The sequence below is a fragment of the Miniopterus schreibersii genome, assembly GCF_964146895.1.
Source record: "Miniopterus schreibersii genome assembly, chromosome: 5".
Classification (NCBI taxonomy): domain Eukaryota; kingdom Metazoa; phylum Chordata; class Mammalia; order Chiroptera; family Miniopteridae; genus Miniopterus; species Miniopterus schreibersii.
The window spans coordinates 25885991-25899717 of record NC_138106.1 but is presented as its reverse complement, the minus strand read 5'-3'; the positions used below and the strand labels follow the sequence as shown (position 1 = coordinate 25899717).

Sequence of the window (13727 nt, the reverse complement as noted above, 5' to 3'; positions counted from 1 at the left end):
TAATAAACTTAAGAGCCATGAGATCACCAGTATTTTATTATCGTTTTACATAAAGTTGTGAAAATTTTTAACGCAATCAGTCTGCTGGAATTGAAATGTTGACTGTATGAACAGTGTTTGTGCCTGTGCCTTTTCTCTCAAATGTTTTATAGGTGATAATTCTGGATATAGGGTTTACTGGTCCTAAGAAATATCTTTTGATCAGCCTGCAAATTTTCTCCGTGTTTCTTTTTCAGATGCAAATACTGTGACAGATCATTTAGCATATCTTCTAACTTGCAGCGGCATGTTCGCAACATCCACAATAAGGAGAAGCCCTTTAAATGTCACTTGTGTGATAGGTGTTTTGGTCAACAAACCAACTTAGACAGGCACCTAAAGAAACACGAGAATGGGAACATGTCTGGTAGGTAATCAGTTGTGTCATGAGGAGACGGTGGCTTTTTTTATTATTATTATTTAAAAAGATAATCTTGCTTCTCTCATTCCATCCGCGTTGACTCTAAACCAGATCCTGCTGTGAAAATGTGTAGCATGCTTTTCTTGAGATAATCGAATGATGTGATCGTTGAATAATATACAACTCAGAGCCTTATTTGAATTATTTTTTCTTCTCTTGGGTTCTTCTTAATGGGCAATCTCAAAGAGGAGCATGACTCAGACTCACAGGAGACTTATAAATCAAGATTTCCTGAATTGCAGGGAACAGCCTTTCTACCTGTTGGCACAGAATGTGCCCCAGGAGTGGGAGGATTTCCGGAGGGCAGCACCAGAACACCACGTTCTGAATATTGACCTAGGAACCGTGACTGCTCTTGCAGCAGGTCTGGAATTTAGACAACCTCTCCAGGGTAACTTTTTTAGAGATTAGTGATAGAAGATTTTGGACATGATCACAGTAACCCATAGCAAATGACAGTGGTGTATGGTTTTAATCACAATTCTGATGTAGAATTGAAAGTGGCAAAAAAAAATTCTCTTAACCCAGACCTGTCAGCATGTAGTTAGCAGAAGAGATGGTGGGTTTTCTTGCCTTTGGCTTCTAGTAGTTAGATAACAAGCATCAACTAATATTTACCTGCTGGCATACGGGTATGGAGCCAACCTGTACAACCACAGTTTGTTTCGAGAGAATTAAGAAAGTGACCTGGGAGTGGGAGGAGGGGGGTGAGTGTGGAATTCAGGAAAAGAGATTTTAAGAACAGAAAAAAGTTGGATTTATACAAAGCATAAATCTTTACTTAAAGATTGTATTTTTTAAGAATTCTTCCTTCACTGTACAGGCACATAACTTATGATCTTGAATGACCTACTAATTAGAGCTATATACTATTCATTTCCCTCAAAGCCAAATATCTAATGATCATGGTTTAAAAATATCAGATTTTAGAAACAGAAGTTTAATCCAGTATATAAAACTGACTAGACAGTCTAATACCCTTACAGTATATTATTAAAATGTTCTAGTTAAAATTATTTCAGAAATAAGATAGATACACTAAAAATGTAATATGTCAAAGTTGAATACTTATTTGTTGACCCAGATTATAAATTTATTAAGCTGAGGGAATTTTTAACCTTTTGGTTTTGTTATCTAAACTATTGTGATGAATTGTCAAATTGTAGATATTTTGTGGGTAAGATAAACAGCATGAACTGTGCTTTAGTGTAGAGTCCGACTACATATAAAGTGTTTATAAGTGTAAGTTTTATGGAAGCTTTACCAGGTATTACAATTCTAATTTTTCTAGGTAAAGAAGCTGAAGGCCATCCAATATTGTCCTCTTACGTACACAGTCTACCCATGGCTCAGCCCACCAAGTCAGAATGCAGAATTTTCAGCACATTTTCAGTGTTTTGGTAACATACTTTAGCACAGGAGCAATAACTGCATATTCTCTGCAACCAGGACTGGGTGTAGTTTCTTCTGGCAGAACCCATTTAACACCCCCGTGTACTTTGCCTCACCCTCTCTCTTCACTGTCTGCACAAAAGCATTCCCATGTCAGAGTGGGAAGAGGAACTAGTGGGAGAAATAACGTCTTTGGGAGACTGTACCTCAGGATTCCAGTGGTTCAAAATATTCCCCAAGGGACTTTCATTGGCATGTGTACTGTGATAAATTAGGACAGCTTTGACCTCCTAAAGTTACCATTATTAATATTTAAAAGATCCCGTTTTAGGAAACGACACTGATCAAATGAAGAAGGAATGCAATTCAGAATAAGTTGCCATGAGTAGTCTTTTTCACACAAGGCCTTCTCTTCCCTCAGGTACGGCAACATCGTCGCCTCATTCTGAACTGGAAAGTACAGGTGCAATTCTCGATGACAAAGAAGATGCTTACTTCACAGAAATTAGAAATTTCATTGGGAATAGCAACCACAGCAGCCAGTCTCCCAGGAACACAGAGGAGAGGTAAAGCTGGTTTTGAATCTCGGTGATTTCTGAAATGAACCTGTTTTCAGATGCGTTTACTGTGTTGACTTTTGTGACGCTGCATTACTTCTACCACCAGAGGCTGGTATTTATTTAGAAATTAAATACTAAATGTTCTTCTAAGCACTTTACATGTATTGATTCATTTAATTGTTTTAGTAACCCCATGAGATAACAACCATTTTTATGTAATTTTATCTTTGAAGGAATGAAAATATCAGAGGTTAAAAAATTTGCCAGAGTTCACTTAAGTGATAAGTGGGATTCAACCTGGGCTATATGGTTCCAGAGCCCAGGCTTTTACCACCAGTCTACTCTGCTTCTCTTGATTGCTAATTAGAATATTTTATCAAAAATTGCCAAGTAGAAGGAAATAACACCACAGGGATTCATTTGAATCACTGGTCAACAGTGGTTACTATTATATATCATATGTTGTATATATTACAGATAATATATAACTATATTATATGACTATATGTATGACTGTATATATCTATATATATATTTATATATCTGTATATGTTTATATGTAAAATACCCATTGAGTGTCATACACATACCTTTTTAAGAACCATTGATGACTTCTTACTAAGATTCTGTCACTGCCTTATATGCTGTCCATGGAAGCTCATATAATTTTGGCATGTTTGTTTCAGTGGGTATGATCATCCCTATTTTTAGTTGCCTGGTGCACCAGATCCCTCTTGTCATCATCAACATCAAGCACATATGGCTTAATTCATAAAGGAAACTTTTAATGCTGCTAATAATAACACTTACCTGGTGTTTTACATTTTATGTGATGGTAATGAAACATTATTTTACCAAAACTACTGGATTTTTCTTATCTGTAAGTTATAATTAAATATATGATATCAAGAACTAGATTTTTCTAAACATGACTATCCAATGGCTTATTAAATTAGGATGCTACATTGTAAATTTTAAAGTAATATGGAATTAGCAAAAGTACCATATTTTTCATCACTCAAGTATTATTGTTAGTGTTCTCTATTTTTGATGCTATTCGAAGTCAAAGTTAATTATTTCAGACAACTTTTCCATTAAGGTAAGCTTCAAATAAACATTATTTCCCCCAAAAAACATAAAAATATATGACCACTTCTGTCCTTCAACTTGTTTAAAAGTGTATCAAAGGAAAAAAGGGGAGATCTGCTATGATGTGGCCCCTTTCCAGCCTCTAAGAAGTGCAATTGGATGTATCTTTTCCTCTGTTCACCATTTGTGTGTGTGTGTGTGTGTGTGTGTGTGTGTAAGAGAGAGAGAGAGAGAGAGAGAGAGAAAGATGAGGCAGATAATCAGAAGTACAAAGTAGTAATAACAAGTAAGAAAGATAACAATTTTATATTTTTATAATGATATTTACATGATGCAAATAAGAAATATTAGACAAAAAACATCATTTGGGTTCTGAGCTGCCTATTCAGATTTTCTAGCCCTTAATTGGAGATTTGTGAACCTTATAGCTGCAACATCTGGCTTCAACATGTCTAAACAGCACAGAAGTAAGAAGATTGAGTCATCTAACTTTTCCCCCCTCATCTCCTATCAGACTACTTTTGATGAATAATTTATCCCCCATAAGTTGCCACATTTGAAAGCATAATTAACAAATAGGTTTTCTTAATCATGTTGGCTTTGTTACTTTTGGTTTTCATCCATGCACTCTTTTGTTCTTTTACTTTTTCTTTCATTTTTTAAATAGCAATTTCGATCCATTTAAGCTAGCAAGTTGGCAGTGTAACTGGAAACTAACAATTTATGCCTGTGCAAAACATGTTTCATCAGTCTTTGATAAAAGAGGTTAAGAGATTGTTTGTACAAAACTTAATAATGATGATATAACTTTTGCTGGTTAAATAGATTTCTACTATGTGCATCTGTCACACCCAAGATTGTTTTATTTACTTATTTTTTACCCTGGGAAATCTAAATAGTAAATGCTCTCATTTTTTTCTAAATGTGGGAAGTTGATGGTTTTATCACTGGTACCGGATTTTCCTTAATCTGAAAAATAATTACATTAAATGTGAAAATTGTTCATGACTGTAATAATAATGTAACAGACTCAGCAAGTTTTTTGAATTAGTAAATAAGTAAAGAAGCAAGACAAAATGGAAAGATTTTGAATGGCCTGGGAATCAGGACACCTTGATGCCTATGATGGTTTAATCTCTAACAAGCTTTCTGAACTTGAGCAAGTGTCTTAACTTCCCTGGTCATATATCTTTAAAAGGCGATGGTTAGGAGAAGATATTCTCTGGTTCAAAATATTTATAATTATTTTGTAACTTAATTTCAACTTTTAAATCTCACCATGAAATTAACTTTAATTTACACATATTTTACTTTAAAGCTGGAAAAATTTATCCTAGTTTCATAAATGCTCTCAAGTGTATTAAATTAGGATGTCTATGTAATTCAACTCTTTTTTTTAATTAAACTTTTGAAGAATTGCAATTCTTCTAACCACAAACTAAAATATTACAAATGACTTTTTAAATATAATAGTCTTCCTTTTTATCATTATATTTGACATGCTTGCTAAGTAAGCTTCAAAAGGTATTTGTACAATTATATTTTTAGATTATTTCCTACCCCAGTGTTATCATGGGATAAAGGAACATTTTTACATTCAGGCCATCAAGGATAATTTGAAAGTGGTACAAAGAAATGAGCCCTCAGTCACTTTTAAGTTTGAGTAGACGTCTAAGAGGCATGTACCACCAATGTCACCTAGAAATGTCTAGTACTGGTTGGTCCTCGGCAGCTACCTTAACATTTTTCTGAACTCTTAGATTCACTTCAGGCGTGTGTGTTGAACCTTTTGTCAGTGGTGCTCGGGGATATGAGTGTTTCAGAAGTCTATTATTTTAAATGGTGGGTACTTACATGGCGATTTGGTAACATTACATAGAGAAAACATTTGTGTGCTTTTTATATCGTATATAACAATATCATTTATCAGGCCAAGGCCTGATAAGGAATAGGAGACTGAGATTGTTTTTCCAGTTCTGCTGGGGGCTCCATTTATCATCTGAATAATCACCCAATTATTTTGCTCTTATTTGTGGGGTTACATTATTTTCCCATGGTTGCGGGAAAGCATAAACAATAACAGATTACTATATGGAAGTGTTAAACACCTAAACTGCTGTCATTAGGAAGACACGGCAAGGAAGCTAGATGCGTGTTTCAACATGAAACCAGTAACTGGACGTCTTTCTCATGCTTTTGAAAGGATGAATGGCAGTCACTTTAAGGATGAGAAGACTTTGGTGACCAGTCAGAATTCCGACTTACTGGATGATGAAGAAGCAGAAGATGAGGTGTTGTTAGATGAGGAAGACGAGGACAATGATCTCCCCGGGAAAACAGGAAAGGAGCCAGTGACAAGTAACTTACATGAAGGAAACCCTGAGGAGGACTATGAAGAAACCAGCACCCTGGAGATGACTTGCAAGACGTCCCCAATGAGGTAAGTGCCCCCGGGTGACATTAGTAAATTATAGCAAGAGGAGATGCACGTAGTTATAATTCCTCCAGCTCTGTTCTCCCATTAGAGCAATATTTCAGGTGATAAGCAATGTGTGAGTAATAAATCATAAAAACTGAATTTGAATTAGCAAAGCGTACACCATGGGTTAAGTTTAAGTAGATGAACATGAGATGGCCACTGACATAACCCACAAGCATATGAATATATCGGTGTTTGTGGAATTCTGATTAGCCTGAGGTAGGAAGGGTGAATGGAGATTACACAAGTACACAATCATTTATTTAGACTCTGCCTAACAAACTTAAAGAAAAATAAAGATTTCAACATTATCTGATTCATTCAATAATCTGGTGTGTTATTGCTTAAATATTGTTGAGATAAATTTCACTTCACTTGATATATATGTAATCTATATAAATGATCGATTTTTAAATGGAAAACTTAACCAAATAGTTAAATTGATGGGAATATTATATTTTCATATGGACAGTGGGTGCTAACTAAATATTATCATAACTGACTTTTTTAAATGGAAATGATAAACGTATAAATTCTGTCTCCGCTGCATTGCTGATTTCACATGTCATTAACTTTACCTCTTTACCTCAAATATATGCTTGCTTTAGTTATGAAAAATCTTGAAAGAAATCTATTTTAAGATACAATATTTATGAACCTTTTAAAGCACCCAATAATTGATGCATGCTCCTTTATACTGCAAATATAATATGACATTCGACAACTGTATAGAGTCAAATGAAACGTGATTTGGTTGCATAACAAACTGAAAAAGAAAAAAAAATCCTCTGTGCTTTCCCATTGGTTCATTTTAGGTATAAAGAGGAAGAATACAAAATTGGACTTTCTGCTCTAGATCATATAAGGCACTTCACAGATAGCCTCAAAGTGAGGAAAATGGAAGATAACCAATACACTGAAGCTGAGCTCTCTTCTTTTAGTACCTCCCATGTGCCAGAGGAACTTAAACAGCCGTTACACAGAAAGTCCAAATCACAGGTATATGTTTTCCGGCAGTATAGCATCACGGTGACATTGTGCCTTTGACGCCAGAAGGCAGCTATTCTATGTTTGCAGTATTCTAGGATCCGAACAGGTCCAGGTGCTCTCCTCAGAATGTTCACATCTTTACTTCCTATGACCGAATCCAGAATAGTTAACCAATACAGCAGTTAATATGGCTGCATTCTGCACAGCAACCCTGTGACCAACCCTGTCCTCTAATAATGGCTCCTTTATGTTGCAGGTCCCTTACCCCTATATTGATAGTCCATAATGTTTGCTTGCACCTGCTTATATATTATTTTCTAATTGCTTTGTGTCTATAATTTTTGTCAACCTAATTACATTTTAAGATTTTTAGCAAGTGAATTCTGTCCTCTATTTTTTGTCCCTTACTATATATAGTTAATTTACAAGTCATTTAATTATAGAATTTAGGAGTAAACAGAAAATCAGAGATGAAGTGAGTTGCCAAACATCTGCAGCAACCTGAAGGCAGATCTGGAAATAAAATGTATTACTTTTTGTTGAATGAATGAATGAATGAATGGTGCCCAAGTTCATTGGGGTCTACAGCATTCTATCAGCACTATGGTAACTAAAATAAATCCATTTAATGATCCATAAATACCAATTAAAAGAGCCTCAGTTCTTCTATCACAAAAAAAAGGAAGTCAGTACTGTCTGCATGATATCTGCACTCAACCAGGTTGTTTATTCAGGTCAATTTTAAAAAAATAAACTTCCTGTTATTACCATATTTGTTAGTGACTTTGGTCTAATTGTTTGATTCATTAGTCCATTTTGGGAGTGGCTTGATATATCAAACCATGTGACCATATCAACTTACACTTTTGGAAATAATTTTCTATTTGGCTAACATGATTTGGACTAGTCTTTAGAGCAAATTCTCAACCAAGGTGGGGGAAATATTTTGCCAATGGGATAATATAAATTTTTATATATCAATCAATTCTGTAAAAACTCTAAGATATCATATATAGTAACAGGCAAAATAAATGTCCTTTCTGAATTGAAGTAAAAGCAGCCAGCCTCAACCCTGGAGTTTCCAGACTCCATGAACTTGAGAACATCTCATCATGACTGTAGGTACCATCTCCTCACTGTAAAGTGGGGTGAGTGGAGAAGATATCTAAGATCCCTTCCTACTCTATGAGTCAATGGGGATACAAAATAATTGTTCAGTGTCTAACGTTAAAAGTAAACTAGCCAGAGCAGACATCTCTTTTTCACTTAGAGGCAACCACAAGAGGTGGCCAGTGTTTGTTTAAACCGTGGATTTGCTGTTCTTCCTTCTTAGCTGATTAGAGATACTGGGGGATCCTGGTTCTCTTTTCTTTTTTTTAATTATTAAAAATTATTGCACAAAAATACTTTGCATTATAAGGCACAATACCTAAAAACTCTTTAAACTATCCAAAGTGAATTTCAAAAAGCAGAAGGGCCTGAAAACCTAGAGATAATTGGTATGATATATTTTAGTACCATTTTTAGTAGCATTTTTAACATAAAGTCCCCGCCCAGATGAGCTAACAATTACCATCACAAGAAATAATAGCATTTTGCAATCTTGGCTTGTATTTTTATTGTCATTTGATAATGTCATATATATCGGTTGGAAAATGGTCAGGCCTCTTTATAAACTGACTTTCTTTAATTAGACTCTTTATTTCTTTAGTTGACTGTTACTAACTTTAAGTTATGTGCTAGAAACTGACCCTTGTGCCTGAAAATATTTAGTTCCTTTGATTACCGAAAGGTAGACATTGTTTGTCATTTTCTATAATATGAGTAGCTTCAGATTCTTTACTCAGAACATTCATATATTTACTCTGTGATTTTCATAGTGATCGAGTCCAAAATAGTTGGCCAACACAACAGGGGCTACATTCTACCTGGAATCATCTCTGAAAAACCTTATCCTAACAAGTGAATCTCATGGTTGTAGGTACTGTTTATGTTAGGTACACTGAACTAAGCACTTTACGTAAGTTAGTGCTTGTGATCCCTCCACAGTCCTTGGAGGCAAGTTTTTGTTATGATTATCCCCATTTTATATGAGGAAAGTGACGCTGAAAGACTAAGCAACTTGTCAAAGTTCACACAGCTAGTTGAGGTTAGAAGCCAGGATTAAAACTCAGGATTCCAAAATTTCCTCTGCACTCTCTTTCAGCTTTCTAAATATTGGAATGGGTTTTGTCAAAAACCATTTCATAATAGTTTTTACCTTGCTCTCTAAAAGTGGGTGCATAATTAGAATAGATAGTTTAATTTCAATGTTCATTTCCCCCATACTTTATACAAAGGACAGGGACCTTATGTTATTTATCCTCGATTCCCTGGGACCTAGCACAGTGCCTGGAATAGAGTAGAAGCTTAAGAAACATTTGTTATATATCTGCTGAGATTTTGTAGAGGTCCAGAAGGCAAATTGCATACATAAGAGTCAAATGTGTACATTTAGAGTGATGACCCAGCAAATCAAAACCAGCCTGCAAGGGCAGATTTTCTAACTGAATGCCATGATTAGGAAGAAACCACAGACCAGCCACATGTCTCAGCATGACTCCCAGAGATGAAATTCTGCTTCACAACAGAGGCATTTTGTCTTTGTTTACAGACAGTGGAATGTCTTTGGCAGGACTTTAATGATTCCACTTCAGCAGCATTTTGACAAGCAAGTTTAGCAATGGATGAGACCAACAATAGCAAATCAACAGTGAAAAGTTCACTCCCAAGTCAAGACCAAACATTTCATTTGAATATTTTACTTGGCAGCAAGTGGGAGATTCGCTGAACAGTTATTTAGAATTTGACATGATAACAGGGAAGAAAGAGCACTTCCTCATCGAGCACCTCCGTGCACCTACTGCACTGGAGCACACGAGGGTCAGAAGGCTGTTGGGTCTGTGTCTTGTCTTATTTTTTGATAGAACTGACTTGTTCTGCCTCAACTTTCAAGGTCTTTGGGCATCAGCATTGAATATTTCAAGCATGAAAGAGAACTGGAAAAAGAACACTGAATTAAAAGTTGGGCAGAAGAAGTTTTAATTATGCCTCCTTCACTAACTAGTTGAGTGACCTTGGGCAAGTCATTTCACCTTCAGTGCTCTCAGTTATAAAGTGCAGGAGTCCATGGGCTGTCTCTTCTACTAGACCAAATGCTGTCAAGGCAGATCTATATCTTATTCATATTTGCAATTTCTGTCATAACCACACAGTGATATTTTTGGTGAGTTCAACATGTGCGTGAACAGTGGATATATGAATAATTTATGGTCGGGAGGGGGATGACTCCCGTTTCTTAATGGAGGCACTATTGAAATTTGAAGTAGGATAATTTAATGTTTTGTTATGTAGATCCTATCACTGTTTCGGTCCCTAGGCACTGAAGGCCAGCAGTAACTCCATGTTATTATAACACACACAAAAAAATGTTCCACGCTTTCCCAAACACACCCATGAGTGACGCTTCTACTCAGAAGCCCTTCTGTTTCTAACATTCACCAATAATGTTCTTCAAATTAAAAGTGATGTTTTTGCCATTGACCAAGTCTCTCCTTTTTATCCCAGGCATATGCTATGATGTTGTCATTGTCTGAGAAGGAGTCTCTCCATTCCACATCCCACAGTTCTTCCAACGTGTGGCACAGCATGGCAAGGGCCGCCGCCGAATCCAGTGCCATCCAGTCCATAAGCCACGTATGACATTCCCAAGGTTGACCAGAGTGGGACCAAGTCCAGCAATAGCATGGCTCTTTCATGTAGGACTATTTAAAAGACTGCTGAGCAGAATGCCTTAGAAACCCGAAGGGTCACTCATTTAAAGTCTGGTGACCTTAAACTGAATGATTAATAAAAGAAAGAAAGCAAAAGAAAGAAAGAAAAAAGAAACTATTTATTCTCGATATTTTGTTTTGCACAGCAAAGGCAGCTGCTGACTTCTGGAGGATTGATGCGACTTAGAGTGAGTCAATGGAAATGAAAAAACTTGCTGGGGAAGAGGCATCTTCCAGTTCACCCTGCCCGAGAGGGCGGTGAGAAGGGCAGTTGAGGTGGCAGCATTGATATGAATGAACACTCCATAGAAACGGAATTCTTTTTTTGTACAAGATCACCTGACACATGATTGGGAACAGTTGCTTTTAATTACAGATTTAATTTTTTTTTTCTTTGTTAAAGTTTTATGTAATTTAACCCTTTGAAGATGGAAGTAGTTGGATGAAATGCACACTCAATTATTATAGAAACTGATAACAGGGAGTACTTGTTTCCCATTAACTTTTGCCTTCTTAAGTACATTGTTTAAACTTAGGGGAAAAGGGTATGTGTATATTGTAAACTATGGATGTTCAATGCTCAAAGAGGTTAAGTCAGTGAAGTAACCTGTCCATCACCAGTATCACTGTACCACTACACTAATAAATGTTTGCCAAATCCTTGTAACAACATCTTTATTTTAGACAATCATGTCACTGTTTTCTTAATGTTTAATTTTTTTGTGTGTTGCGTGTATCATGTATTTATTTGTTGGCAAACTATCGTTTGTTGATTAAAATAGCACTGTTCCAGTCAGCCACTACTTTCTGAAGTCCCAGGCACTCCCCTTTCCGAATTTCAAAGGACCAAGGTGACTCGACCTGTGTACGGAGTGCCCCATGGTGTTTGGCTTTTCTTAACATTCCTTTTGTTGTTGTTGTTGTTTTGTTTTCCTTTCTTAATGAGCTAAATACGAATAGATGCAACTTAGTTTTTGTAATACTGAAATCGATTCAATTGTATAAACGATTATAATTTCTTTCATGAAAGCATGATTCTTCTGATTAAAAACTGTACCCATATTTTATGCTGGTTGTCTGCAAGCTTGTGCGATGTTATGTTCATGTTAATCCTATTTGTAAAATGAAAGTGTTCCAGACCTTATGTTAAAAGAGAGACGTAAATAACAGACTGTATTTGGTTATTTTGCCCTTTATTGAGGAACCAGATTTGTTTTCTTTTTGTTTGTAATCTCATTTTGAAATAATCGGCAAGTTGAGGTACTTTCTTCAAATGCTTTGTACAATATAAACTGTTATGCCTTTCAGTGCATTACTATGGGAGGAGCAACTAAAAAATAAAGACTTACAAAAATGGTTATTTTTCCCACTGTGTGGTATTTTCCCTTCTCATGCAATTTTAGTTTCCCTTTGGGATCCAGTGATTTAAAGATACGATGTTTGGGGCCTTGATGCCCTACCAGATACATGAAATGTCGAGCATGTTTCTATTGTTTTGAGATGACATTAGGGATAGCCCTTGGCCCGTAAGGAGTTGGGTTTTCTCCTACTTGTTGTTCTGAACTTTCTTCCATGGTACAAAGTGAGAAGTCAGTGCTCACTTGAAAACTCCACGTCCTTGGACTCACTCCATGGCCGCAGCACCCATTTCACTTAGGATGGAGCAACCTACAGTGTTTCGACTCAATTTCACAGTGCATGCCAGAGGAGTTTTTGCTTTTGATTACACAAATACTGTTAACTGATTCAGAAAGGGGGAAAAAACAAACCCTTTACATTTTCTATGATCCTTTTAAATCTTTGTCCATGTGCAAATTATCATTTTTTTTCATGGTTATAAACAGAAGATAGACATAATTTTGTTTTCTTTCTTTACTAAGGCAAAAAAAAATAAATAAATCCCTGCATATTGCTACAAACTTCAAAATGATCAGTTAGCAGTTGCTCCGTACTCCATCAGGTTTGATCTATAATTTCTTTAATCATTTCAATTTTGTTGAAAATTTTGTTTTCTACTTCTCATTTATGTAAGCGATAGTATTTGAATTTTAATGATCATAATTGTATCTCTGTGTTTATATATGTACACACAGGGTTGAATGTGAACAGTGGTATTTTCATATAATAAATTGTCTGGTGGGGGACTAATTATGAACATATTTTTTGCTGCTTAAATATAATGTTTAATGTTTGAGAATACGGTTATTTCAATTTAAGCCAGTTATAGAGGTTTTAACAAGGCCTAAAAAATAACTAGATACATGGAAAGAGATCCAGACAACTTCTCTTATTCATTTATTTATTTATTCTTAGCCACAGTGCCAGACACACAAACTTCCTCACATGCTTTCTAAATGTCAATGTATAGGAATTAAATATATGAGGTACAAATATCAGTTTTTAAAAATAAAAAGTGTGCCCCGGAAGAAGTATTCAGGAAATACACTTAAGCTATAAATCTGGTCTATAAAGAAGATGAATCTAGTATTTGTAACATAAGAACAACACACTTGAGAAAGTGGAGATCTGGAACGTGCACATTTTTCTTTGTTTTAAAGAATATACCCATAAATTCTGAAGCAATTCGAACACTCCCAATGCACTGAATTCTTGTTAGGCTTTGAGCAGGACATTTCAGTTGCTAATCAACTAGTATTAGTTGCTAATACTAGTCTCTCCAAATTCCAAAAAGGCTTTCAAGCCTTGCATTTCTGCTTTCTTCTCCATTCATTTCAGCAGCTGTCCTCCACTGCATGCCCTGTGGCGAGGTGAGGAGGAGCCAGCATTAGATTTGGAAACTGAAGGCCTGGGTTTGAGTTCTGGCTCCACTGGCGTTGAAGTCTCAGGCAAGTCACAGACCTCTCAAAATCTCATCCGTGAAACCAGGGAAATAATACCCGCTTCTCCTGCTACTGCACTTGGTTTCTGTGAAGGTCGAAAATCAA

At 35.9% G+C, this 13727-nt stretch overlaps 1 protein-coding gene across 22 annotated transcripts in view; it reads left to right on the top strand.

Moving 5' to 3' along the window:
- MECOM (MDS1 and EVI1 complex locus) overlaps positions 1–12138 on the top strand; it is a 519851-nt gene extending 507713 nt beyond the window's left edge. For 15 of the 22 annotated variants that reach the window (XM_081138845.1, XM_081138843.1, XM_081138852.1 and 12 more), the window contains 5 exons: positions 237–406; positions 2274–2418; positions 5705–5941; positions 6796–6979; positions 10577–12138. In XM_081138845.1, the coding sequence (XP_080994971.1) occupies positions 237–406; positions 2274–2418; positions 5705–5941; positions 6796–6979; positions 10577–10711 (871 nt within the window). In that variant the 3' untranslated portion in view covers positions 10712–12138. The remainder of the gene's footprint in view (positions 1–236; positions 407–2273; positions 2419–5704; positions 5942–6795; positions 6980–10576) is intronic. The other 7 variants (XM_081138849.1, XM_081138848.1, XM_081138856.1 and 4 more) reach the window with 1 other exon arrangement.
- The last annotated feature ends 1589 nt before the right edge of the window (positions 12139–13727 follow it).